This window comes from Pongo pygmaeus, chromosome 12, assembly GCF_028885625.2.
Source record: "Pongo pygmaeus isolate AG05252 chromosome 12, NHGRI_mPonPyg2-v2.0_pri, whole genome shotgun sequence".
In the NCBI taxonomy this organism is placed as follows: Eukaryota; Metazoa; Chordata; class Mammalia; order Primates; family Hominidae; genus Pongo; species Pongo pygmaeus.
In genome coordinates this window covers 62082141-62106959 of record NC_072385.2, presented here as the reverse complement: position 1 = coordinate 62106959, position 24819 = coordinate 62082141, and the positions used below count along the sequence as shown (strand labels likewise).

General features: G+C 50.7%; 1 protein-coding gene across 16 annotated transcripts in view; it reads left to right on the top strand.

The window, feature by feature from the left end:
* Positions 1-3805: 3805 nt before the first annotated feature.
* The window catches only part of DYSF (dysferlin), a 232878-nt gene continuing 211864 nt past the window's right edge, over positions 3806-24819 (top strand). For 8 of the 16 annotated variants that reach the window (XM_054475263.1, XM_054475258.1, XM_054475261.1 and 5 more), the window contains exon 1: positions 3806-4732. In XM_054475263.1, the coding sequence (XP_054331238.1) occupies positions 4645-4732 (88 nt within the window). In that variant the 5' untranslated portion in view covers positions 3806-4644. Of the gene's footprint in view, positions 4733-17412; positions 17626-24819 lie in introns of those variants that run through there. The other 8 variants (XM_054475262.1, XM_054475257.1, XM_054475259.1 and 5 more) reach the window with 2 other exon arrangements.

Here is a 24819-nt window from a genome sequence, read left to right as displayed (position 1 = left end):
TGGAAAATAGTATCAAACTTGTCCCTTAGTTTCTCAGTGAAATTGGAGAGCCACCTCCCTCCACTTCGTTTCTGTCCTGAAACAGTAAAGTAGTAAAAGTGGCCTGAAAACCAGCCCTCTTTAACAGTGGTTGGTTGTGTTGACAAAGCCTTGGTGTAGTTTCCTGTGGCTGCTCTAACCAATTGTCACAACCATGGTGGCTTAAAAACAACAAATTTATTCTCACAGTTTTGGAGGCCAGAAATTCAAGATCAAAGTGTCATCAGGGCCACAGGAACTTGTTCTTTTATAGCAAGAAACAGAACTGTGCTTCATGCTCAGGAGTTGGATGTTGCAGTGAGCTATTTTGCCACCGCACTCCAGCCTGGGTGACAGAGGGAGACTGTTTCTAAAAAAATTAACAATAAAATAAAAAGAATTGCACTTCAAGTTAACCTAAGTAAAATGTGCAGCAACTCACTGTAAAGACACTGGGCATGTTGGTCTGGATCCCTGGCTGCTAGCTACAGCAGCCAAGCCTGGATATCTGAAGCAAGAGAGGATTTCAGAAGAGCTTTGGGGGCTAACAGAATGGAGGGAGGTTGGAGAACTTGGCTTTGGTTATGGACAGGACTTGCACAGCAGGCGCCCTACCTGGTCATTTGCTGTCACATGGCAGCTGCCATGTCTGACTTTCTGAAGCTCAAGAACTTGTTTCAAGTCTTGGGAGAGAGCATCCAACTGTCTGAGCCTAGGCCACGCCCAGTGACACAGAGAGGGAGGCTCTATCTCTGAAGCTTCCAGAAAAAAGGCAGGCACTTCTGCCCACCAAGAGGGGTGGGAAAAGGATGTTTTAGGAAGAGGGAGATTAAAAGCTGGAAGCCAAAAATGGCAAATATCCACCACAAGGGCTATCTCAGCACTCACAGGCAGGGAGACTCAAGGAATGAGAGCCAGGAACAACAACCAGAAGGGTCTCTTTCTGGATCTTGTTTTCCCCACCTCACCCCCTACACGTGATCTCTTTTTCTCTGACTGCGGAACTTTCTGCACTTCATGTGCGGGGCCCCTTCTGACCCTCCCATTTTATTCATCTCAGCTCTAGCCACACAGAAGCTAGCTTCTCTCAGTCCCAATTCCACGTTTTTGGGAGAGAGAATGTGATTGATTCACGTTGGGTAGTCTCAGAGAAAGTGGTTCTTTTAAATAGAGAAGATACTCCAAACATGTCCTACAATTTAGGGGCAGACATGCTCACTAGATAGAGGTTTATTTCTGCACAGACTGGGCTGTGCAGAAAAAGTTTGAAGACAGCCTTCTGTATGAATAAAGTAGTGAAGTTGCGAGGAAGGCATTTAACCTATACAGAAAACTGGCTCTTTTCTTTTTTTTTTTTTCCTGAGACGGAGTCTTGCTCTGTCGCCCAGGCTGGAGTGCAGTGGCATGATCTCGGCTCACTGCAAGCCCCACCTCCCAGGTTCACACCATTCTCCTGCCTCAGCCTCCTGAGTAGCTGGGACTACGGGCGCCTGCCACCACGCCTGGTTAATTTTTTGTATTTTTAGTAGAGATGGGGTTTCACCATGTTAGCCAGGGTGGTCTCGATCTCCTGACCATGTGATCCACCCGTCTCGGCCTCCCAAAGTGCTGGGATTACAGGCGTTAGCCACCGTGCCCAGCCAAACTGGCTCTTTTCAAATCGCTGTAGCCACACCATATTTGCAAGCAGCTAGCCGCTTGTTAGGTCCAATTTTAGCTCTGCCACAGAGCAGGTTCATGTTACTTTATACATCTGAATAGAGCCAAACTATACTTCTTTAAAAATAGACCATAATTTGGGCTTTCCCTACATCAACAGGGCCTCCTGCCCTTCTTCCCAAAGCAATTAAATTTTACTCCCTCCTTGCTATCTTTCTGTAAAACTTGAATCTCAAAAATGCTTGCCACAGACAAGGTACCAGTAAATGTTGGTAAATGAATGAATGACTGAGTCAATCAATCAATTGCTACATCCAAGCCAAAGCCGTTTTCTCCAGCAACACATAATGGCCAAGTTCTGTAGTGGGAAACTTGATTGCTTCACCTGCTCTTGCAGAATTTCCTTTCTTCCTCCTAGCTTTGCCTTACTTTGCGCCATCCCCCTTTTCACAACCTTGGTCCAAGTCACCATCAACTCTCACCCTGACCCTCTGCCATAGCTTTTAACTCTTCACTTCCACTCTGATCCCTTGCACTGTATTCTCCAAAGGCAGCCCAAGGGAGCTTTTGAGAAGTAAATCAGATCCTGCCACTCCTCTGGACTTAGCAGGACTCAGGCAGCTTCCCCCAGGCCCTGCATGGTGCCGTCCAGCCTGCCTGCCCCATCCCACAACCCCTTAATCTACACTCCTCTCCTCCCACAGCCTTGACACACAGCGCTTCCTTCTTTGTCTCTGGAATACTCTCTTCCTTGCCCCCACCTCAGTCCTGCCCAGTGAACCCCTAGCTGGCCTTCAGATCTCATCTCAAATAGCTCTTACTGTCCTGGGCACTCGATGAGGACTCCCTGCTCTCTGTTCTCACACTCCCACATTTTCTGTCTTTTATAGCACTTACATATTTTAATGGTATGTGACTGACGTGATTATTCCATAAGTGTCAGTTTCCCTCACTGAAGTGGAAGCTCTGAGGTTAGGGACTCTACTTGTTTGCTAGGGCTGTCATAGCAAAATACTGCAGACTAGGGGGCTTAAAGAACAACAACTTATTTCTCACACTTCTGGAGGCTGGAAGTCCAAGATCAAGGTGCAGTCAGCAGGCTTGGTTTCTTCTGAGGCCTCTCTTCTTGGCTTGCAGATGGCTGCCTTTTCCCTGTGTCTTCACATGGCCTTTTCTCTGTGTGCATGCATCCCTGGTTTGTCTTTGTATCTAAATTTCCTCTTTTTATAAGGGCACTGGTCAGATTGGATGACCCTAATGAGCTCACTTTAACTTGTTCACCTCTTTAAAGGCGCTATCTCTAAGTAGAATCACATTCCAAGGTACTGGAGTTTGCCTTTCACATAGAAATTTCGAGGGGACCTAATTCAGCCCATAACACAGACTGTGTCACTTGTGCCCACTACTGTGTCCCCACCCAGGACAGTGCCTGATTTATTTTAGGACTTGATATACTCCCATTAAATGAATGATTGCATTTCAGCTCCCCCCTTCCTCTTCCTCTTCCTCTCCCCACCCCCCACCATACATTGTGCTAAAGGCAAAGAAAAGAAGGCATAGATCACTACAGTAGAAGGAACCTAAGTGACCACAGGAAATGTTTGCTACCCTAATCTTGAAATTACAGACCTTTTTGGGGAGTGTTGCTCTCTTCTAGTATCTCCCTATGGGGAAAAAAATCAGCCACCTGTCAGCGGCCAGCCCATCCTGCCCTGGGTGTGTCTACTGCCCCCAGGGGCTGCTGTGGGAGTTTTGCTGACAGCTGCACACCCATCCAACTGGCCCTCTTTAGAAGGTGAGTCACAGGCTGCCGGGAGTGTGGATCTACATATCTGCAGGAAGGCAGTTTAGCAATAGGTACTAGAACCTAAAAAAAGTCATATCCTGTGACCTTACAATCTAATCTGAAGAACTGGGTGGGGAGAGGGGGAGGGATAAGATGAGTTTATATCTTTTTTATTAAAAAGAAACTCCGTTTCTCACTATTATAATAGAATCTGGGGAGAGCCTAAATGTGAAACAAGAGAAAGTTTGTGAATCTAGTACATTCATATGACAGACAATTATATAGCTATTGAAAATACTGTTTATGAATAATTTTTTAATGATGTAAGATGTTACATGAAAACGTGGGACACATACTGCATTCTACACTCAGATATATAATACTGCAATTTACATTCAGAGGAGAAAGCCTGGGCTGCCAAATACCCAAATGTTAATATACTATTTTTTCAGAATCAGAGATTTCTTTCTTTATGCTTTTTGTTTTAAAATGGCATGTGTTGCTTTTAAAGCCAGAAAAAGGGGGCAAAGTTTTTAAGGCAGCTGCCTTGCTTGTCAATGAAATTCTCAACTCCAGACTTCTTTTAGGGAAAGAGCCTCCCCAGAATCCCCCGTCCTACCCCGGGCTGTCGGGTTGAGTTCTGGAGAGACTGCTCCAATCCCCGAGGCGGAAGGAGGCAACCGACTTGGCGCAGCACTCAGCCAGGGGATAGAAGCTCAGGGGAGGAGCCGAGCCTTTCTCCTGTCCAAGAGCGAGATCTGAGCTACGCCGGGTGCCCGGAGCCCTGGTCCAGCCCCCGGCCATCGCGGCCGCCGCCCAGCCAGGTGCAAAATGCCGTGTCATTGGGAGACTCCGCAGCCGGAGCATTAGATTACAGCTCGACTGAGCTCGGGAAGGGCGGCGGGGGTGGAAGATGAGCAGAAGCCCCTGTTCTCGGAACGCCGGCTGACAAGCGGGGTGAGCGCAGCCGGGGCGGGGACCCAGCCTAGCCCACTGGAGCAGCCGGGGGTGGCCCGTTCCCCTTTGAGAGCAACCGCTCTAAGCCAGGAGCCAGAGATCCGAGCCGGCCTCGCCCAGCCAACCCTCTCCAGCGAGGGGACCCACAAGCGGCGCCTCGGCCCTCCCGACCTTTCCGAGCCCTCTTTGCGCCCTGGGCGCACGGGGCCCTACACGCGCCAGGCATGCTGAGGGTCTTCATCCTCTATGCCGAGAACGTCCACACACCCGACACCGACATCAGCGATGCCTACTGCTCCGCGGTATTTGCAGGTAGGAGGGGCCGGCCACCCGCGCCGGGGGTCGGGGTGGGGTAGAGGAGGGGACGTCGCGCCTCTCAACCCTGGAGAGCACCTAGAGCTGAGAGACAGGAGACTTTCTGGCCCCGCTAGACTGACGTTGAGTGTTGCAACGTCACAGGTCTGCAGAGGGCGACTCAGAGGGAAACTGAGGCTGGAAGGAGAGAGGTGTCTGAATGGCGCTTCTCCTAGAAGCTTGAGCCCGGGTTGGTACTGAGGTAGGCCAGGAAGGTGGGACCAGCATCTCTCCTCTCACCTTTTCGGGATCTCTGAAAAGAGGTCTTTCTGCGTTGCGGGCGGCGAAGCGCTGTACTGCAGGGCTCTCCTCCTTCTCCCCTGAAGGCCTGGTCCCAGGCCTATTTATAACCCAGCTCTCTTCCCGCCCCGGTCTGCGCCTGGCTGCTTTCCTGGCCCTTTGCTCTCTCTCAGAGGCTGGCCTGGCAGGCTGGCAGCCACTGGAGGCGAAGGCACCCTACCCTTGCTTTGGGCACAGGATGGGGGAAATTTAGCAGCTGGGCACAGCTGTCACAGCACCAACCTTTACAAACTTTCTGTGCCCCCAACCCCTGCCCCCAACGGACCAGTGGGTGGAGGGAGGGGGGTCGTATCTGCTTTCTATCATCAGAGTGAGGCCTCCTTGAGCAGGGAAGCCACTCCCCTATCAGATTGGGACCTCCCACAGGAGGGCCTTCTTAGAGTTATGACTTGACTTTTCCTCCGGGAGCTGAGGGCTGGGCCCTGGCTGCTCTCCAGGAACGCTTCAGGACCAAGCCAGAGCTAGGATCTACACAGCTGGGTCTTTGGGCTTGGAACCATACTGGGGGAGAAGAACTAGGGGGAAAGAGTGGGAACCTCCCACCCAGCCTGTGGGTTTTCCTCTGAGCCTCCACTACTTGCCACTCCCCTTCTCCCCAGAGATCTGACTTCTAACTACATCCCAGACTTCCAGAAATCATAGCATTAGTTGGTTTCTGGCCATTCAGCACAGTTTCACAAGCTCCTGGATATACCTGTTCACAGACACCATCTGCACATATGATCCCAGGCACATGCACACCCTGGAGCGTGTGGGACACCTGTGATGTTCCAAGGAATAGAAGCTCCGAAAGCACAGGCCCGTGTCCAGCTCGGCATGCGCAGGGGATCATGTCATGAGTACCCTCTCTTGGGTGTGAGATTCAGGGCTTCTGGATTTGTTGGACCAGAGCAGAGCTTGAGGAGGAGTTGGTGAATGGTCCTGAGGCCTGGAAAGCAGTGTACACCAAGAGTGGGGACCAAGGGGGTGGTGGTGGCACTCCAGCTGTGCTTTTCTTCCTAACGTGCTGCTTTGATCTGCTCTCAATCAGTTTCCCACGTGGCCTCCGGAAATGAGCTTTATCCAGATGTTTCCAGCAGGGAGGACATGGGAGTCTTTCATGCTTCCTCTCTGCATCCTCAGCTCTGGGCAGGCCAGGTCAGTGGCTCTGTTCAGCAGCCTGGCTGAGGGCTCTGGGCTCCTGGTGCACAACTCCAGGGGCACCATTCATACTGTGAATAGCCCCTTGGCAGAGGGCAGGAAGGACAGGCACTCTGTGGGTGAAGCAGCCTCCTCCCACCCCAGCACCTTTTCCCCATTTATAGCCCCTGAACCTGGGGGCTGAGTAGGCTTTGTGAATGGTGCCCTCCCCAGGTGCACAGATGTACACTCAGCTGCAGCAGCCCCTGCTGTCAGGGGCTTTGTTTCTGGCTTCCACTCAGCCTGAACCACATTTTCTTCCACCTTCCCTGACCACATGCCCCCTCTGCATCCCCATACACTCAAAACACTAGGCTCCTACCTCATGGTCCCTCATCCAGGCTAGGCTCAGACCTCTGGTTGGAGAAAGGAAAGAATGAATAATAAATGGCAGGCACTTTCTAACCCCAGAAGTGCAGGAAGTGCTGCTGGTGTGGCTTTTCTTTTGTTATGTCAGCCCCAAGGGCCTGTGTGTGGAGCAGTTCCCCCCATCCTGCATCCTCCCATTTACACATCCCTGGCTGAATCTTCTCCCCACCTCCACCTGCTTTTTGCCTGCTGCCTGGCTCTTTGGGGTAGGCTCCCCCTTTCCAGGGCCCAGAGCACACAGCTCACCTTGGGGAAAGGAAGTACATTTTCTGTGCCAATCCGTCATGAGCCCCTGAGCCTAGGAAGAGACTGGGTGGAGCCCCCACCCCTAGTCATCACTGAAACCGCCAGGCAGTCCTGGGGAATGCAGTCCCTCCCCTCCCCCAGCCCCTGGCCACATTTCACCTCCTGCATTAGCCAATCTCCTAACCCATGTCCAAATTTGGCCTCCCTGTGACATTCAGTCCTGCTCGCTCTCCTTCTCCCTGGCAGGGTCAGCTTGGTGAATGATTACACGGAAGACTTTGGTCTCAGGGATGCAGCTCAAAGCAAAACACCAGTCTGGGAAGCCTTCCCTCCCCAGCTGGGGTGGGTCTGCTCTTCCCAGACTCTATCTGTTGTCCCATAAAGCCCCTCCTTTGGTTACATGATTATAATACCCTGTAGCCACATTTCACAGCCCCTTTGTGCATGTATACATTCATTGCAAGCTCACAGAAGCTTTGTGAGGTGAAGAGCAAGGATATTATCCCCCCTTAAAGACAAGGATATTGGCCCAGAGAAGTGAAGGAGCCTGGCCAAGGTCACATAGTGGCCACAGCGTCCCCACCCCCAACCCCTCATCAGTGCCGTCTGTTGTTCTCAGCATCCTTGGTGCATGAATAAGAAAGTGCTGTGGAGAGCATACCATGTGCTGCCCACACCCAGGGCACCAGGGCACTCAGACCTGAGCCAGCCAGGGAGGGCGGTGCCTGGGGTCCCCAGCAAGAGGCTGAGTCAGAGTAGGGGGAGTGCAGGGCTGCAGGAGCGTGGTGTGAAACAATTGACCAAAAGATGGAGGATTCTGGGGTTTCAAATGCGTGTTCCTCACAAACAGAGGGAATGGACATTTGCTAAGCACAAAAGCATACCATTGTCAGATGGTGTTTCTTTAAAATCCTACCAACAGTCCTATGAAAGAGATCTATTTAACTGACACCATGGTTATTTTAAGGCAGATACTGTTCTAACTAGAACATTAATATAAGCTACATCATGACCCAGTTATAATTTGTACCAGGCACTTATATGTAGACACATACACCTCAATCCTCTTAGCAAGCATATGTGGTAGCAACTGTCATCACTCCCATTCTACAGATAAGGAAACTGAGGCATGAAGAGGTTAAGTAAGTTGCCTGAGGTTATACACTGGTAATTAGTGGGGTTATGATTCGAGTCTAAGTATCTGGCTCCTGAGCCCCCACAATATCCCCAGCTTTAACCACTCTGCTATCTACCTCTGGCTTTAGCTTGGATTTACCAAAGACAAGCAAGAAAAGGTGGAGGGGCAGGACCTGAACCCAGGCCTGGCTGAGACCCTGATGCCCGCCTCGGTCTGCACGTTGACTCCTCTCATCACGTGCATGGTCCTTACTGCTGCTTGCTCACCCAAGCACAGACATCCTCAGCCCTTATGTTCTGGTCTTGCAGATGCTTTCTTATCTCAGGGAGTCCTTGCTCTCTGCCTCACCCTCTCTATATCTGATAGGACCAATCAGTCACCAGTTGATGCAGGACGCTCCCTCCAGGCAGTGCTCTCATTCCGGGCCAGCTCACAGCTCTGACAGGACTATGGTGGCTGCCTAGGGTCTGATAAGCCAAAGCCAGAGCAATGGTCACACGGCACTGAGGTGGGCAACCTGTGGTGGGTATGGCAGGTGCTCCAGGACTTCCAGGGAGGGGGTCATGTAACTGTGGATCTCAAGCTTAGCCAGTCTAGGAGAAAGTGAAAGTTGGGCGGGGGGCTCAGAAAAGCGGCTAGCTGGCAGCCTGCGTCACAGTCCAGTGGGATAACAGCATCGAACAAGAGGGAGAGAAGGACTGCCTGCATCTTGAACTCAGGATCTCAGGTCTGCCACTTTCCAGCTGTGTGGCTTTGGGCAAGTTACTTAACCACTCAGCGTCAGTTTCCTTATCTGTAAGGTGTTGATAACAATAGTTTGTACCTGCTTTGGAGGAATCATTCTGGAGAGTTTATGTGTTAGTCCATATAAAGCACTTCAAACAGCCAGGCAAGCAATAAATGTTAACTATAATAATTATTACATATAATTTTACATAAATGTATTATAATCATTATTATTAACATATATTGTACATGTACTAAGAAATAATTGTACACATCCACAAAGGCTTTCAATGTCTTTTGCTTGGTGAATTCTATCCTCAGCTTTGTTTGTCCATCCACTGTCCTGCCGGGCTGGACACAACAGGCCAAGTGGTGGGTGGCTGTCTGTCTGCCCCCAGGGACACTGGGCCTGTCTTCTCTGGCTGCCCCTCCTAGAGCAGTCCCTTCTGAGGCGAAGGCATTTGGCCACCTGCCTGATGGCTGGCAGTGGCCCTCACTGGGGTACTTTCTCTTTCTGGGAACAAGTATTCCTCTGGTGACTCCCTAGCAGCCCACAAACTTCTTCAGTCCCTCTCCCCAGGCCAAACTCACTTTCTTTCTCTGCCTCCTGCATACTAGTCTCTTTCCAGATTGGTCCACTAGCATGGCATGTTAGCAGAGAGACCGTTCACATCTACTGTGGATGTGCTGTGCCCCAAGCACTGTGCTGGAGTTGCTAGTGTTTTGTTTAATCCTCCCAACACCACTGCAAACTGTCCTCATTCTTTCGATTGCACAGAAGTGGAAACAGACACTGAAAGGTCCAATCACATGCCTCAGGTCACACCACTAGGAAAGGGTGGCCTGGGACAGAAGCCCAGGACTGTCTGATTGTTTCCACTATGGACGATTTCTCCCCTGACAGGCCCTAATCATGGCTGTAGTCAGAACCAGGACTGCATGTGGGTTCTACCCTCTTGCTGGACACACAGGTCCCCTGTCAATTCCACCTGGTGGATTGGGATATCTGCCGGACACATATTCTTAAATGAATGTGAAGGGAGAGGGAAGAAGGCCTCATCTATACTTCTGGAAGCCTTTGGACATTGGCAAATATGCCCTGAAGGAGTCCTGTCAACTCATGTAGAATGTTCCTCTCAAGGTCAGTGTCATTGAGCAGAGAGGCAAGTTTTGTTTGCCTCCTGGGCACCCCATGTTTAGGTCTTGGGAAACACAAAGGACCAGCTAACATTAGGAGAATGTGGCCAGAGGAGAACTGGCCCAACTCCAGCAGCAAGAGAGGATTAGAAGCATGCCTTCCTCGATGGTCAGGAAAGTAGGGCCACAAATAAGTGATAGGGGTCACAAACTCATGCACTTCCAGAAACGTGGCAGGTGGACTAAGATCAAGCCGGAGGGGAAATTATATGTGCATACTGGGAGTGAGCTGAGGGGGGACACCTGGTCTACAGGTGCCAGACGGTCAGTGTTAGGTGGAAAATCTAGGCCCAGGTGCCACATTCTCTGATTTTTTTCAAGAGAAGCTATAAATCCAGATTTACATGGAAAAATCTTCTAATGTTTAAGGTACAATTTTGTTATAAAACATTGTACTGATTAAAGACAACATGTCTGTGGGCTGGATGTGTCCCAGAGAACACCAGTGACTGCTTCTGAGACATAATATTTCATTCAATCCTGGAGACCTTGGGCCTGGGCTCTCTGGAGAGCAGAGCACCAGTGTCCTCTCCCTTGGGCTCATCAGGCAGCACCTGTCATCAGTGACTACAGGATGGAGTGAGTGGGAGAGCTTTAGTCCCCTTCCCCCTTACCTCTGTCAGCCCTGAAACACTGCAATAAGCATGAAACTCAGTTTCCAAACAGGCCCCTCAAGCCCTTCCTTCCAGGCTATGCCTCCTAAGCTGGCCCCGTTACCTTTACAGTGGGGCTGGAGTAACCTGGGGTCCCGAGGAGCAGCCCTCACCTGAAGCCTCAGGTGGGATGCAGATCTAGCTATTTGTAAACAAGCCCTAACTAACATTGGTATAAACATGATGGTCTCTCCACTCACATAATAGTTGAATGTAGACAGTCCTGACTGGTAAGACTCTGACCTACAGGCTGTCCAGGACCCCAGCTCCTCCTGTTTTGTTGCTCTATTATCCCCAGAAGTTGTCTTTGACAACGTGGTCCATGATGGCGCACACCCCTGTCTATATTCCAGCCAGAGGGGAAAGGGGGCCGGGGAGGCGTGCACCTTCCCTTTAAGGACACATCCAGGCCGTTATATACAGCCCTTCTGCTCATATTCTGTTGGTCATCAGTTAGTCTTCTGGCTACATTCAGCTATGAAGGAGGCTGGGAAATGTTTTTATTTGGGTACATGTAAATATTCTATTTACATGTACCCAAGTAAAGTGCTATGGAAAATTTCTGTGGATGAAGGGGAGAACATATACTGGGGGGTGGAGGTCAGGTCTCAGCCACATTCTCCATTGGAACTTAATTCCTGATAATGTCCCCTCGGGAGGAAGCCCTATTGAGTTACTAGGCCTCAGTATGAAGTCTGCAAGGGAACAGTCAGTTATCTGATTAGGGAGAAGTCCAGGGCAGTGAACATCAGCCAGACTAGGAAGTTGGAGGCTGGGGTGAAAAGGAGGCCTCAGGAAGTGTCCAGGGGTCAGATCACCAGCAGTTGCTTTTCTGATTTGCAGAACAGATGTGGGGAGACCCTTTTCCTTGGACACAAGCCAAGGGAAGGCAGAAGTCCCTTGGAATGTTCCTATGGGAATATTAGTTATGCCCCCTACAAATTTCCATTTCCTGTGGTGACTCTGAAGGATTGAAGCTGGGGTAGGGTGGGGTTTTACAGGGGCAAAAACAAAGCCAGGAATCGTTGTGATAGACAGAAAAAAAAAGAAAAAGGAAAAGAAAAAGAAAAAGCTTTGTAATATCCAAAAATCCCTCTAGGGGGCAGTACTATCCCCTTTGACAACCACCGGCTGAACTCACCAGGGGGCAGAACCCACACCTGGGAGCCACGCGCAGTGTCCACTATACCACTGCCAGGCCAGTCCTGTACTACACGCTGGGAATACCTGGGTCACTAAGACAGCCTTGGTCTCTCCCCTCGTTGACCAACTCCACAGTCTAGCTAGACACGAAACGGGTGATTACACTAATAGTTATTCCTGACCATTGTGATGTGTGCTAAAAAAGAAAAGCGCTGCTGTGCAGTCATTTGCCAGAGGGACCCTTCTAGACCCCGGGATATCAGGGACTGCTTTCCTGGAGAGGTGATCTTTAAGCTGAGGCCTGAAGTATGAATAGGTGGTTCTGCAAAGAAAGAGAAGAAGGCAGCTGGAGGCAGAGAGGACAGCCGACCTCAGAGCTGAGAGGGAGCTTGGCATATTCTAGAAACTGACGAGGCACTGGAGCTAGAGCTCGGAGAGCGAGAGGTGGAATGGCCTTGCCCTTTGGCCCAAGGAAATGAATCTGGGCTTCATCCCAAGAGCACAGGAGGCCTTTGGATAAACCTCCCAAGAGGCTTTTAGCAGGAGATTGACCTGATCATATTTAAGATCACCTGGCTGCAGTGTGGATAATGGGCCAGACATAGCCAGAGTGATGATGTGATGAGGCAACTGACCAGCTAGGAGGCACCTGCAGTGGCCTGGGCAGGAGAGGGTGGTGGTAAGACTTGGTGGAGTCACTTGGATGCTGTGGGCAGTTAGATGGTACCAAAGTCACAGGGGTCAGTAAGGATGATTTAGGCTGCAAGCAACTGAAATCCTGGCTCAAATAGACTTAAACGAGCAGAGAGGCAAGGTTTGTTTGCCTCCTGGACACCCCATGTTTAAGCCTTGGGAAAATCAATTTATTAAATGATAAATAGTCTTAAGGGGATCAGCTCACTTAACTGGTGTCCAGAGACCCAGTGAGCTCTGGGCATATAGACTATATAACTCTGTCATAGGATCCTTAGGGTGTTGCTTTTTCCAGCTGGAAACCTTTGTGGCTGGTAGCACCTTTACCTGAGTTTTGCTTGGGCCTACTAGGCTCGTTCCGCCCACTCAGCCTGACAGGCAGTACTCAGCTCACAGTACCAGCCCGGATCCCACGCCTGCCAAGGGCGAGCCAGGCACTGAACAGCAAGGGGTGTGTGAGTGAGTGCAGGGTCCGGCCACTGCGCACAGCCAGGCATGCCAGCTGTGGTGGGGCAGGCAGCTCCAGGTGCTGGTACAGGCGCTGGCTCAGTGTGAGGCTGCAGCTGGACCAGGCATACTGCAAGGGGCTTCCACTGTGGCTACCGGGGAACGGGGTGGTGCCCAGAAGCTTGGAGGCACCAGGAACTGCAGAGCCCCAAAGAGGGTGTCACAGCCATGTGACCCCTAGTCTGGGCTCCCCGAAGGGCTGAAGCTTTATCTCTTGTTCTCGTCGCCTGCAACATGGCGAGCAGGGTTGGGGTGGGGGGCGGGCTGTTTCAGCCTTGTTTGTGTTACAGCTCTTTCAGTCCTGCTGTTTGATGGGTCCTGGGTCCTTGTCCTATGTCCAGGAAGAATAGGTACACAGACAAGCAGATGGTGAGCAAGGTGGAGAGAGCTTCACTGAGTGACAGAACAGCTCTCAGGAGACCCAAAGTGGGGTAGTTCCTTTCTGCAGGCAGGTCTTCCTGATGAGTGTCTAGCTCTCAGCAGAGAGGAGACCCACAGGGGGTAGCTCGTCACCGCAGGCAGGTTTTCCCGACAAGTGGAGGAGACCTGACCTGGAGTGAGTAGTTCCTTCCTGTACCTGGTAGTCCCAACATCTGTCTGAGTCTAGCTGAGTCCTGGGATTTTATGGGCTCAGAAGGGAGGAAATGTGTGCTGTTTGGTCCATGGGTGACCAGGAGTGGGCCAGGGGAAAAAGCACCATAAGTTCTCACTCTGGGCTGAGGACTCCACCTGGAACTGGCAGCCCAGCTCCCAGGCTTCAGGCCATCCCTGGCTTGTAGGTGGGGTTTCACTGGGGACCCACCCTTTTCTGCCCAGGAGCCTGACTGCCTCCTGCTGCCATCAACATGTTGTCTAGGGCACCTAGGCTGTTCGTGCAGAGGGGTGCTTGCAGTTCCAGGTGGAGCTACCCCTCAGCTTCCCTCCTGAGCTTGTCAGCACTCAAAGTCTAGAGGGGGTTGAGGCAGCAGGGGGTTGGCATGTCTGTGCCACCACAAGTGTGCACACACCTGGCTGGGTTGCAACAGCATGTGGGCTTGGACACAACGTTTCTCCACCCTGGAGTGGGTGACTGGAGTGGGGAGAGGCCAGAGACGGGGAGAAGGCACTTCTGAGCCTGCAAGCTTCCTGGGCCCCAGAGAGTGCAGGGATGCCTGGGTCTGGGGCCGCAGCCAAGTGACTGCAGCTGTGCCTGGGAGCTCGGGGCTCCCACCCCACCAACTTGGTAGGGGGTGGGGCTCCCACCTGTTCCCAGCCCCCACCGGCTCTGCAGAGTGCACAGCACTGGCCAGCCTCTCCGCTGCAGCCCACGTCTTAGCAGTGGCCACTCCAGATGGGCTGCTGCTGCCAGCAACTCCATAGTATCATTCTGTACCCAAGCAGGCTCCATTTTTCTCTCTGATCTGCTGTCTGTGATGTCTGCTATGTCCTCAACTGGTCAGCAATTGGATCTGCAAGCTTCCTTATGCATACGAAGCAGGAGAGGGAGTTGGGCTTCTCTATTCATGGCATATAAATCTGTCTTTCCAGGGGAACAACTTAGGACACATACCTCTTGCTAGACCAATAGCCGTTGCCAAGAAATATGCTCAGATAGAGTGGGATTCATCCTGGAGCTCGGGCTGCGTAACTGAGCAGTCAGGTTCTGCTAGGAGGGAAGGGGATGTGGATGGATGTTGAGGGAATCAAATGTCTGCCTCATCTTGAGTGGAGAAGAGAAGGGTAGAGTTGGGAGGAAGCAGCGAGGGTCCAAGCAGCTAGAGAAGGTGCTGTGATGAGAACAGGCTCAGACTCTCCTCTCTTTCCTTTTCCCCACCCCCATGCTCATCCCAGCTCTGTCCTTTACCGACCTTCCACTTCTTGGGAGCACTTCCCACAGTGCCTGTAGTTGTGGTTGCCACCCTCTGTGGTCTCTACCCCTTGACTGGAAGCTCCCTGAGGGCAGGGATGTGACTTATTCCCAGCAAGTCAGAGGTGATGGGTGAATGTTTATTCTTTCAGTCCATCATTTAGAAAGAATTTATGGAGACCATGCTTTGCACCAGGTGCTGTTTCAGGCGCTGAAGAAACAGCAGTGGACAAAACAGACAAAAACCCCTGCCTCCTTGGAGCAGACATTCTGATGGGGAAGACAGAAAACAAGTAAGACACATGTGCTATATACAGTGATTGGTGCTAGAGAAGAAGCCTGAAAGGGAGATGAAAGAGGGAAAGTTGTGGTTTTCAGTTGTGTGGCTGAGTTGGTCTCATTGGAGTGGATATCTGAAGGAAGGGAAGACATGCCAGCCGGAGGGAACAGCTGGTAGACACCCTGGGGAGGCGCTGGTCTGGCCTGTCTGGGGAACAGCTGGAAGGCTAGCATGGGTCCTGGGGAGGTCAGCAAGGTCAGCCAGGACTTTCAAGGTCACGTAAGGGGAGAGTGGCTGGAGAGGAGGTCAGCGAGGTCGGCCAGGGCTTCCAAGGTCACATAAGGCCTTTGAATTTTGCACTGAGTGAGATGGGAGCCAACGGAAGACTTTGAGTAGAACCAGGTCATGAGAATTGGATTGAGGATAGACCATGGGGGCAAGGGCAGAGCAGGAGATGCGTTGGAAGTCCATGGAGTCGATTAAATGACTCAGGCAAGGGATGACAGGCTTCCACTGGGGGCAGTTACAATGGGGATGGTGAGATATGGTGGGATTTTGGACATATTTTGAAGGAGAGTGGGAGGCGGATTTGCAGTTTTGGTGACCTGGTGGGGTTGAAGGTGTCACTGGGTGGGTTCAAGAGAGAATGGAGGAGGGAGATTGGAGACAGAAAGTATGGAGAGCTCCTTCAAAGGACATTGTTGTGAAAAGAGAGAAATGACCAGTAGCTGAAGGGGATGTGGGATCAAGGGTGTGCTTTCTTGAGAGCAATAACATCATGCTTGTGTGCCGATGGGATGATCCGGTAAACAGGGGAACTTGGTAAGGCAAGAGAGCGAGAGATTCACTGCAGGCTCACCACTGAATGGGCGAGAGGGGATGTGGTCTATGCCCGAGTGTCCGGTTGTTCCCAGTGGGGAGTACTGGTGATTCATTTGTAAGAACACGAGAGAACTCACAGGATTTGAGCACAGATGCCGAGGGCGGGCGTTAGAAGGAGCCTGGGGACCTGAAGAAGTTCTCTGCTCCATAAAGAGGAAGCAAACTGAGAGTGGGGTGCGATGGGGTGTTCTAGGGGCATCCGGGAGACAGGAAGACAAGACATATAGTGGAGACAAGACATATAGTATGATTGCCCCCAGCAGTGAGGGCTCGCTTGAGTTAAGGGTCATGACTACAAAAGGCACCACTCACGCCGGCTGTGTTACTCTCCAACACGTCAGTGGTTGGGGGCAGGTGTGGAGGAGGAGGAGTTGGATTCACCAGGGTTATGGCTTAGCCCTGTGAGAATGCTGTATCCCTCAAAATAAGAGAGGGGAAAGGGAGTTGAGATTTTGCGCAGCAGTGCATTTAGGCTGAGTGAGCAGGTTGGTTAGTGAGGACTTGGGCGGTGGGAAGACGGACAGTGCCCTGACGGGGGCTAGGTGCTGGAGTGCTGGGGGATAGAAGTGCGAAGCCAGGGCCCCTGTGTCAAGAAGTTCATACGCTGGAAAGGAACCAGACATAATAAGCGAAAGGACTGTCACCGTTCACGGCTTACACCTTGAACAGCTTTCCCACTGTGGAGACTAGGGAGTGTAGAGATTGTTGGGGATGGGAGACTTGTAGGGGACAGAATGAGCCGCAGCTGGACCCTAGTTCTCCAGGGAACGCAGTATGATTTGAATACAGATCTCTGCCTGCAGAGATGAGTGACTCGACATCGCCGCGGAGAAGGCTCCGAGGTGGATTGGCGGGGACTAGAACCTCGGAGTCTCTCCCTGCCCGGGGGTCCCAACAAACCAGAACGGCCACCTAGGCAGCCTGCGGACGGGAGAGGACCGGCTCCCGGGCGCAGATCACGGGGCAGGTGGAGAGAGGCGAGAGGCAGGGAGGCGGGGGGCTCGGGGTGCACGGCACGCTCCGCACACTCCCCCTTCAGCGCTCCCTCAGACTTGGTTTCCCCGAAGACACACTCTCGTCCCCGCCGCTGATCGCCCACTCCTTCCGCCTGCACTCCTGCCTCCTTCTCACCCTTTCGTCGAGCGCACAGGGCGGCTGCCAAGTCGGCACCGGTGCGCACGGGGCCCGGGCTCCCTGGCTGGTGTGGAGCCTTGGTCACCGGAGGCCCCCGCGGAGCAGGCCCCGCGGCGCCTTGTGCGCTCTCGGAGGCCGAGCTGCGCGCCCGCGTCAGCGGCGCCTGGTTCCTGGCCGGGAGCTGGGACCCGCGGAGCTAGGGACCAGCACCCCCGCAGGCGCCTGTCTGACCCCTGTCCATCCCCGCCCGCCGCGGGCAGGGCGGATCTGGGTAGGGGCCGGAGGGGGAGGGTCCGCCCAGCGGGTGTCCGGTGTCCTCCCTGCAGCCTCTCCCAGGCATTGGTCACTTCTCCGCGGAGGAGCAGCGAAGGCGACAGCTCTCTGGGCGCGGCTGCCTGGGAGCTCGGGCCTGGTGCTCCTGCTCCCGCCCTGACTGCGCGCCTGTGTGCCGCCGGGGCTGCCCAGCCATGCTGTGCTGCCTGCTGGTGAGGGCCAGCAACCTCTCCAGTGCGAAGAAGGACCGGCGCAGCGACCCTGTCGCAAGCCTGACTTTCCGAGGTGAGAGCCCCGTGGCTGCCGCGCCCATACTCGGGTGCTACCCGACTCTCGGCGCTCACTGGCGGGTCTGAAGCCCCTGCTCGGGAGCTAACCCTAGTCCAGGCCACAGTTTCTCCCTTTGTCAGCAGGGACAGAAATCCCAGCCCCGACTTCTGCAGGGGGGCGATGAGGAATAAGCAGAGCACAATAAATGCCACAGGGCTTTGAAAAATTGGAAAAGCGAAAGTGCCGTAGGTCAGCGGTTATCACTTTTCTAAGACTGACACCCAGAGGAAATAAAGTCCGAGCTTTTACTGGATAGTGGGGATAAGGGTAAGTTGGAAGATGGGTGCAGAAGGTAGAGAGGAATCAGGGCCACTGAAAAACGGGGCGTGTAGATGATGTGCTTTGAAAGTTGTGTCTTTTTTCATTCATTCACCCATTCATTCACCCATCTTTATCCAACATTGGCTATATTGAATTTGCCCCGTCTTAATCAGTAGGAAAAGGAACAGAATAGGATGGAAATGGCCTGGACACAAGGAATTTTGAGGAATGTCAAGGATATTTTCTCTAAATGCAAGAAGCTAAGTCCCTACATGTAGTGCTTAGAATAGATACAGGTATTTCTGTGTGGGGCAGCAGAGAAATCACACACACACTCCGCTTCTCACCAGGCTTCCTGAATCCCCTCCCCCAACCCCTCCAAGGCAGATTCCCACGGGAGCCGGTGTCTCAGGAGGGGAAAGGGAAGAGGAAGGATCTGTCAAAATTAACAGAAGGAACAATAGCTGTGAGTCAGGACCCCAGTTCTGCAGAAAAACATAAATAAGGAGAAGAGAGAGGGTTTCCATTTAGCCAGGAGCCATACCCTGTAGCTTTGTGGAATCAATAATAATAATAATAAAAATCTATGTATCAGAAAAGATAGTCAAATGAAGAGGGAAGAGTAGCTGGTGTTTTCATGAGCCTCCTTCAGTGGAGGCACCAAGGGAGCTCTTTTAAGTCTGACCCATGATCTGAATCATATCTCCAAGCACCCCCAAAATAATGACAGATGAAAGACACGATTTGGCAAAGGGAGATTTATGTGTAGCTTTTATTCTTTGCTGTGGGACAAGTTATATGTATTCCTCTTTTGAAAAGTGTGATTTGAAACGTTTAAGAAAATTTCGCTATTTTCATTGATTGGTGACATGCCTGGGAGTTCACTATGCAAAAGCAACTTCAAGACAAAGTCCTTCATTCTCCAGTGTCCATCAGATGCTGCCTAAGGCTTTGCTATGCAGAAACTGCGGCATCACCATTGGCTGGAAAAGAAATTCCCTAAGGACACTGGGCAGGGCACACATTAGCGTAGGGCTCTGGATGCTCTGACACTCATTTGGGTCTGCTCACAGCTCTTTCCCTTGTCCTGTAACAGTCCTGTGGTGGCTACCGATGTCTCCATTCTGCAAATAAGGAAACTGAAACCCAGGGAAGTTAAATGTGTTCAGGTCAGTGGTCATGGCAGGGAGCTACCAGCGCTTGGAGTGGGCATTGCCCTTGAGTCGGGAAGATGACCAAATCCCTTGAGGCCCCTCTTTACTATTGCCCTGGCCCAAGTAACCCGAACACGTGCAGCTGCTATCTCCCCCCAGATCTCTGTATTCCTTCTTTGTAATGCTTTACTACTTATTTGCACTGATGATCTCCTCGGAAAACAGAAATACAATATAACAGAATGTAACATCTCCAACCGTTTCAAGTCTATTTGTATTTCAAAGCCCAGGGCAATGCCACCTTCTCCAGGAGGACACCCAGGATCCCCCTGGCTGTCAAGAGTCTCTCCTCTCTGGATGACAAGCAGCAGCACCTTGCTAGGGATGCTAGCACCCTCACCCCCACTGGCCTGTGCTCAGCTCCATGCTTAGGGCATCAGGGTGCCTTGAGAGCAGTGACCTGTCCTATTTGTTCATTGGTTTGTCCCAGTGCTGAGCACAAGTAGGTGCTCTCTAGTGTTTGTGCGCTTTCTGGCCCAGCCTCTAGCCATCCTCCAGGTGTGCCTGGGAGCTTCACTTAGTCTGGGACATGGTCCGCTCACTTGGTTGTTTCTGAGAATCAGTTGTAGAATGTGTTTGATAAACAGATTCCAGAGTCCTCATCTGTAGAGGTTCTGATGCAGCAGGTCTGGAAGGTGACCTAAGAATCAGCACTTAACAAATACCCGAAGCAGGTTATTTTGGAACTGCATCTTGGGAAAAATGGGTCTGAGATGTGGTGACAGGTGAAATTAATGTGCTCCCCATTGCGGGAGCATTAACCATGGAGTTTGGGGCTAAGTTGATGCCTAAGGAGAGAAACCGTTAGAACCAGATTCAGAACTTACAGAGCATGTAGGCTGGGGGGACTCAACTCTGGCTGCAGGTCAACACTGTGTGTGGGAACTTTACCAAAGACCACTGCCAACCTCCCTGCCTGCCTTTTCTGAAGCCAAATCCCTTCCGGTGGGGCACCAGGCATAGGTGTTGTTTCTGACAAATTTCCAGGTGTTTTGGATGTGCAATCAGGGTTGAGAACCACTGAGCCCAACTCCTCATGGCACAGATGGGACAGTGGCCTGCTTGCAGAGAAGCCAGCCTGCACTGTGTGTTTGCCTCCTACGGGCAGCCTGAAATGTATGGGGCTGGGCTGGCCCCACTTTCCTTGCAGTTGTTCCCTGTCTCGGATGTAATTTCAGGACCTGCCTCCCAAAATAGACTATGAGCTCTGGGAGGCTGGACTCTGGGGGCAATTTTTTGGCTTCCGTGTCTAAGGACCTCTATTAATAGTAGAGGCTACTAATGAATACTTCTCATTCTTTTGTTTTTATATTAATTAATTCATTAACTAAAAATACGATGAGTAACTGGGCCATAGTAGATATTTTTGACTGATTGTCTGTGTGAACGAGCAGCTTAATTTCCTATAGCATTTAATCGTCTGTACTTCTTTTCTGCCCTACCCATTTTCCATTCCGTAATGTGATTATTTATATCCCTCTATTCATGCATTTAGTTCATTGAACAGATATTTGCTGAGTACCTACTATGTGCCTGGTGCTGTTCTAGGTGCTTGGATGCATACAAGAACAAAACCAGATCCCTACTGCTTTAAAGCTGAAACATCTTATTTCCTTGAAGGCCAGATCTGCTGTGTCCCCACTTGGTGAATTTCTGCCCTGTGTCACCAGCCAGGAACCCAGAAGTCATTACTGACACTTCCCTCTCTCTCATCCTGTCAGGGCATCTCCTCCTCCAGCCTCCCCCTCCCACCTCTTCTCTTCTTGATCTCCTGGGGATCTCTAGATTTTGGGCAGGAGTCGGGGGATCTTATAGTACTAGTTGGAGGTGGATTCCTGTCCTCAGGGAACACTCTTAACTCACCTATGTAGGGAAAGTGGGCTGAAGGCCCCGGACTCTCTGAACCTAGCTGTTTACACATTACAAATGACTTAAAATATTGAAAACAGCGGCCAGGCATGGTGGTTCATGCCTGTAATCCCAGCACTTTGGGAGGCCAAGGCAGGTGGATCACGAGGTCAGGAGATCGAGACCATCCTGGCTAACACGGTGAAACCCTGTCTCTACTAAAAATACAAAAAAAATTAGCCGGGCATGGTGATGGGCACCTGTAGTCCCAGCTACTTGGGAGGCTGAGGCAGGAGAATGGCGTGAACCCAGGAGACGGAGGTTGCAGTGAGCCGAGATCGAGCCACTGCACTCCAGCCTGGGTGACAGAGTGAGACTCCATCTGAAAAAAAAAAAAAAAAAGAGCTTTCTCTTCCTTCCTTCTTTCCTTTCCTTCCTTCCTTCCTTCTTTCCTTCCTCTCTTCTTTTTTTTTTTGAAATGGACTTTCACTGTTATTACCCAGGCTGGAGTGCAATGGCACGATCTCGGCTCATTGCAACCGCCGCCTCCCAGATTCAAGTGATTCTCCTGCCTCAGCCTCCCGAGTAGCTGGGATTACAGGCACCTGCAACCATGCCCAGCTAATTTATTTTTATTTTTATTTTTAGTAGAGATGGGGTTTCACCATGTTGCCCAGGCTGGTCTCGAACTCCTGACATCAGGCAATCCACCCACCTTGGCCTCCCAAAGTGCTTGGATTACAGGCGTCAGCCACCCCGCCTAGCCTTTTTCTTTTTATAAACATAATATGTACTTGCTGTTAAAAATGACAAACTACAGAAAGGCATCAGGCAAAAGTAAAAAATAGCCCCAAATCCTGCCACTTTGAATTAACTTGTTAACAATTTGACATGTTTCCTCCAAGATTTTTTTTCTTAAAAATTTTAGTTATAAAATTTAACATGCAAGCAAAGTGCAGAAGATATAAATATATGATTTAATACAGTAGTTCTCAACTGGGGGCAGTTTTTTCCTCAGAGAACATTTGCCAATGTCTGGAGACATTTTGGGTTGTTGCCACAGGGGTTGGGGGCACAGGGTGTGTATCTACAGGGTAGAGGCTGAGGATGCTGCTAGACATTCCACAGTGCAAGGGGAGGTCCCTCACACCAACCACAGAGTGATTCAGCCCACATAGTAATCATGCCACAGTTGAGAATAAATATATGTGTGAAGAGAATACCTATGTAATATCACCCAGGTCAAACAGGTCAAGAAATAGCACCTGGCTAGCCCCATTTCTCCACCAGAAATAATCCCATCATAGATTTTTCTTTTCCCGAATGTTTGCACATTTGCTGAAAAATAAACCAGGGGGCTGGGTGTGGTGGCTTACGCCTGTAATCCCAGCACTTTGGGAGGCTGAGGTGGGCGGATTGCTTGAGGCCAGGAGTTCGAGGCCAGCCAACAGGGTGAAACCCTGTCTCTACTAAAAAATACAAAAATTAGCCAGGCATGGTGGTGCGTGCCTGTAATCCCAGCTACCTGGGGGGCAGAGGAACAAGAATCACTTGAACCCAGGAGGTGGAGGCTGCAGTGAGCCGAGACCTCACCACTGCTCTCCAGCCTGGATGACAGAATGAGACTCAGTCTCAAAAACATAAATTAATTAATTGAAAAAAAAAAAAAACCAGCGGCATTTTTTAATGTCAGTAAGTATTCTTCTGTAACACCTTTAAAAATATCTGCATAATATTTTATTATACGGATGCACCATCATTAATTTACTCAACCCCCTACTGATGAATATTTAGGTTATATAAGTGTTTATATTTATATCCAGTGCTTAAATTATACAGTCACTGTGAGGCATATTCTGGTGACTAAATCTTTGGCCACATATTTAATTCTTTCCTTTGGGTAAATACCAGAAGATGAATTGCTATGTCAGAGGTTATAGACAGATTTAATGCGTTGCTGCATTTCCCAAATTGTTCTTAAAGTCTGTATCAACTTTATTCTCCTGTCAGCCAAGTATGAGGGCTTATTTTTCTAATAATCCTGCTAACACACAGCATTGTCCTGTAAATCTTCGACACTTTCTTTTTTTCTTTCTTTTTTTTTTTTTGACAGAGTCTCATTTTGTCGCCCAGGCTGGACTGCAGTGGCGCAATCTCGCTCACTGCAAGCTCTGCCTCCCGGGTTCACGCCATTCTCCTGCCTCAGCCTCCCGAGTAGCTGGGACTACAGGTGCCTGCCACGACGCCTGGCTAATTTTTTGTATTTTTAGTAGCGACGGGATTTCACCGTGTTAGCCAGGATGGTCTTGATCTCCTGACCTCGTGATCCACCCGCCTTGGCCTCCCAAAGTGCTGGGATTACAGGCGTGAGCCACCGTGCCTGGCCGACACTTTCTTAAGGTTCAAATAGTATTTGTGATACTTCATTGTTATCACCTATTCGTATTTATTCTTACTGAATTACTTTTTCATTTGCCCATGGTGGGGCATGTTTATCTTTTTCTTCATTAGTTGCAAGTGCTCTTTATATATTGAGAATGTTACCATTTTTGTCATAGATGTTTCTAGTATCTTCCCCTGTTATGTTTATTTTTCTTTAATTGGCAAGTAAAAATTATATGTAAATATCTTCCCCAGGCCTTCTGAGTTTAAAGACTACTCTTCTTGAAGTGCATTTCACCCTGGCTCCCTCCCTTTTTGGCCACTTCCGTGGTTCCAGCTGGGATTTAGAAAGGTGGGGTGGAGGGTGGTTGAGGGGGAGAGGAGCAGTGCTCTGCTGATGATAGGGGAGACAGCTGCCCAGTTCCTGGGATGTCCAGGCCTGAGAACACCATGGCAGGGCAGGTGTCAGAACGACCATCTACCTCTGCTTTTTGTTTGGGGGTGTCTGTACCAAGAGGTAATACAGGCCTTCCTTCAGCCCAAGCTAGGGCCATCTTTTCTTCTTTCACTTGCTGCTGCCTTTTCTGCTGATTCTTTGAATTTCTGTCACTTTCTTGGTCTTGTGAGTATTCTAATGGGGCCGTCAAGAAACGCCCTGCACAAAGTAAGCCCTCAATAAATATTTAGGGGATAAGCAAGAGTCTGCATCCAGGCTGCTGCAGGATCCGAAGCCCCCTGCAGCTTCTGAGAGTAACTCCTGTTGCCTGACTCCTAGGCAGATGCAGCTGTCTCTCTGTCTCTCTCACTGGGAGTCTGAGACACCGCAACTCCTCTCCTTCTCTCTGTCCCCTCTCTAGGAGGGACATCCGAGCCTGGGAGACCTCTTCTGCTCCTCCTCCTTCCCATTCCCCAAGCTGATACTGGCCGGTAGGCCTCAGGCCCACCGTCTGTGTCCATACCATTTCCCACCTGGACTTAAAAAAAAATTGTGGTAAAATGCACATAACATGAAATGCACCATCTTAGCCATTTTTAAGTATACAGTTCTGTGGCATTAATCACTGCACAGTTATCACCATCTCCAGAACTTGTCATCCTCCCCAACCAAAACTCTATACCCGTTGAACACTAACTCCCTATTCCCCTCCCTCACCGCCCCTGGTAATCGCAGTTCTACTTTCTGTATGATTTTTTTTGTTTTGTTTTTGAGATAGAGCTTTGCTCTTGTTGCCCAGGCTGGAGTGCAATGGTGCGATCTTGGTTCACCACAACTTCTGCCTCCCGGGTTCGAGTGATTCTCTTCCCTCAGCCTCCCGAGTAGCTGGGATTACAGGCATGCGCCACCACGCCCGGCTAATTTTGTATTTTTAGTAGAGACAGGGTTTCTCCCTGTTGGTCAGGCTGGTCTCAAACTCCTGACCTCAGGTGATCCACCTGCATCCAC